This window comes from Triticum urartu, chromosome 6A (genome assembly GCF_056163025.1).
Source record: "Triticum urartu cultivar PI428250 chromosome 6A, HENAU_Tu73, whole genome shotgun sequence".
Classification (NCBI taxonomy): domain Eukaryota; kingdom Viridiplantae; phylum Streptophyta; class Magnoliopsida; order Poales; family Poaceae; genus Triticum; species Triticum urartu.
In genome coordinates this window covers 171,817,667-171,820,480 of record NC_141878.1, presented here as the reverse complement: position 1 = coordinate 171,820,480, position 2,814 = coordinate 171,817,667, and the positions used below count along the sequence as shown (strand labels likewise).

At 50.2% G+C, this 2,814-nt stretch overlaps 1 protein-coding gene across 1 annotated transcript; it reads left to right on the top strand.

Moving 5' to 3' along the window:
• Positions 1 to 1,440: 1,440 nt before the first annotated feature.
• Positions 1,441 to 1,755, top strand: LOC147964615 (uncharacterized). The gene has a single exon (XM_087530061.1). It carries the CDS (start codon positions 1,441 to 1,443, stop codon positions 1,753 to 1,755), a length of 315 nt encoding a protein of 104 aa, XP_087386187.1.
• Positions 1,756 to 2,814: the final 1,059 nt, after the last annotated feature.

The window sequence follows — 2,814 nt, the reverse complement described above, 5'->3', positions numbered from 1 at the left end:
AGTAATGCGAAGGAAGGCCTCACATACGACAATAAATGCCGAGATGTGGAGAAAGGAATCCGGGGCAAGATCATGGAAATCAAGCCCATAATAGAACATCAAACCCCTAACGAAGGGATCCAGAGTGAGGCCTAGTCCTCGGAGGAAGTGGGAGATGAACACGACGTCTTCATTGGGTTCAGGAGTAGGGACGACCTGCCCTCGGGCGGGCAACCGATGTGAGACTTCGGCGGTCAGGTATCTTGCCTCCCTCAACTTCTTGATATCCTCTTCCATGACGGAGGAGGGCATCCACCGGCCCTGGAGGCTGGATCTGGACATGATTGAAGGTCCGAAGCACCTGACCTGGGCTTTGAGTGTTAGAACTCAAGGCGGGGGAAGGATTCGATTGAGCACGGGAGGAAAAAAGTAAAAGCCTTGACCCTTTTATAAAGAGGGTGAATATCAAGCGTCCTCCTCATGGCCGTTTGGGACTTGCCTAAAATCTAGGAGTCCTAGGCGCGTCTGGGTTACCCACGATCGTATTGATGACAATCCCGTAATAAGGGGGATACGATCTCTGCTTTGACTAGATGTGTCAAGAAACTGCCTCGCGTTATGTGCAGGGCTGGTTAAAGAAAAACGGTTCGAATAAATCACCGAGCCATGGCATGATGTCATGTTGCCAAAACGTGTCAGCAGATTAGATTTGTGGAAATATTATTCTCTCTACGGTGGTATGTGGAACTTATTTTGCAGGGTCGGACACTATCCTTTTATTCAAACTCTTCTGTGGTGTATCCGGAGGAGGAACCCGCCTTGCAATGCCGAAGACAATACTGCGCGTCGGACTCATCGTCATTGAAGCCTGGTTCAGGGGCTACTGAGGGAGTCCTAGATTAGGGGGTCTCCGGACAGCCGGACTATATCCTTTGGCCGGACTATTGGACTATGAAGATACAAGATTGAAGACTTCGTCTCATGTCTGGATGGGACTGTACTTGGCGTGGAAGGCAAGCTAGGCAGTACGGATATGGACATCTCCTCCTTTGTAACCGACCTTGTGTAACCCTAACCCCCTCCCGTGTCTATATAAACCGGAGGGTTTTAGTCCGTAGGACAACTTACAATCATACCATAGGCTAGCTTCTAGGGTTTAGCCTCTCTGATCTCATGGTAGATCTACTCTTGTACTACCCATATCATCAATATTAATCAAGCACGACGTAGGGTTTTACCTCCATCAAGAGGGACCGAACCTGGGTAAAACATCGTGTCCCCTGCCTCCTGTTACCATCCGCCTTAGACGCGCAGTTCAGGACCCCCTACCCGAGATCCGCCTGTTTTGACACCGACATCGCCGATCACCAGAGCGTTTGTCCGCTCGCGCCCTACAAATGCCCCGTGCCCGTCTGCGGCTACGAAGGCCCGCCGCCGGCGCTCTCCCACCACATCAGCATCATGCATCCCATTCCCGTGCACAGGATCCAGTATGGCAAGGTGCTCCAGCTGCAAGTGCCACTGTCGGAGCCAAGGCTCTTGCTATTCGTGGAGGAGGACGGCCGCGCGTTTTTCTTGGTCGGTGGCGTGCTCGACATCGGCACGCCTATCGCCGTGTCGGTCGTCTGCATCAGAGCGGGGTCGTCCCCACTGCTGCACTACATGGCCAAGCTGTGGGTGAACGGCCCTCCAGGGGAGCCCAATGGCAGGACCGCCGCCGTCAAGGTGGAAATGGAGGTGACAAGCAGCAAGGATCTCAGCAACGTCGCCGTGTAGGAGATGACCTTCTTCACAGTTCCGCCCAAGCTGCTGGTCGGGGCTAAGCTGGTGTACCTCCACATTGAGATTGACAAGCTCATGTCCTAAATGATTCTATAGTGCCTTCTATTTATCTTAGTAATATGCTAATATAGGGGTTAGCTCGGTCTACTTGAACTTAAGAGATGGTGGGTTTTGGTGGCGATGCAGCAATTACTTTGACATTAGATCAACAGTTAAAGTAAATTACAACAGTCAAACGGATATTTTGTGTCTGTTGGATATAAAGATCCTTTGGATAAGAAGTATAACAGCTTATATGCTTGTTTGTTCAGGAAGTGTTGCATACTTGTGCGAGTTGACGCGACACATCAAAGTAGTACTACTACTAGTAGTACTCCCTCCGATCCTAATTTCTCTGGGCATAAGTCGAGGCACAGATACCAAGGAGGGCATGGTTGTGTCTATACTTGGAAAACCCACCCGACTGCGCACCAGGCAGACGAAGCTCATGTCGTGTTGGTGCTGTGTGCGGCCCGCACATTAACAAAAACCTCGCGCCTCCAGCTTAGCCTCCGCGTTTTAAACTTCTCAATCTCAAGGCCAAGGAGCAACTTGAAATCTATGATAGAGCCAATCGGATGGTTGAGAACACTACAAGTCGTAGCTATAGATGCGTGTGTGAGAAAGGACGAGTGTGTGCGTGCACCTCTTCTCTTCCTGTATAACATACTAAACTCAGAGTACAATTGTATGTGGGTGGCATCGACCTAGGGAGCTAGATATGGTGTGTGCAAGAAGTCCCGAGAGATAGATGTGTGCGTGGGAAAGAGGGAGAGAGATGATATGTGTTGATGTAATGCATGTGAAAAAAGACTAGTCTATAGCTCGCCACGAGGCTATTCTTGTCGAACACCCCACTAACCGTAAAATATGTATCCGACGGTCCCAGTTATTGCACGTACACAACAATAGGGAAAGAAGTACCATGGCATATGCTACACCACGGCCGAGAACACGTCCCACGTTACGCCATCCGGGAATAATGCCCCACTTCGAAACTAGAACCGTCAATAA

Coding starts and splice junctions, on each gene's coding strand:
- LOC147964615 (XM_087530061.1), top strand. CDS start 1,441: ATGCATCCCATTCCCGTGCACAGGATCCAGTATGGCAAGGTGCTCCAG.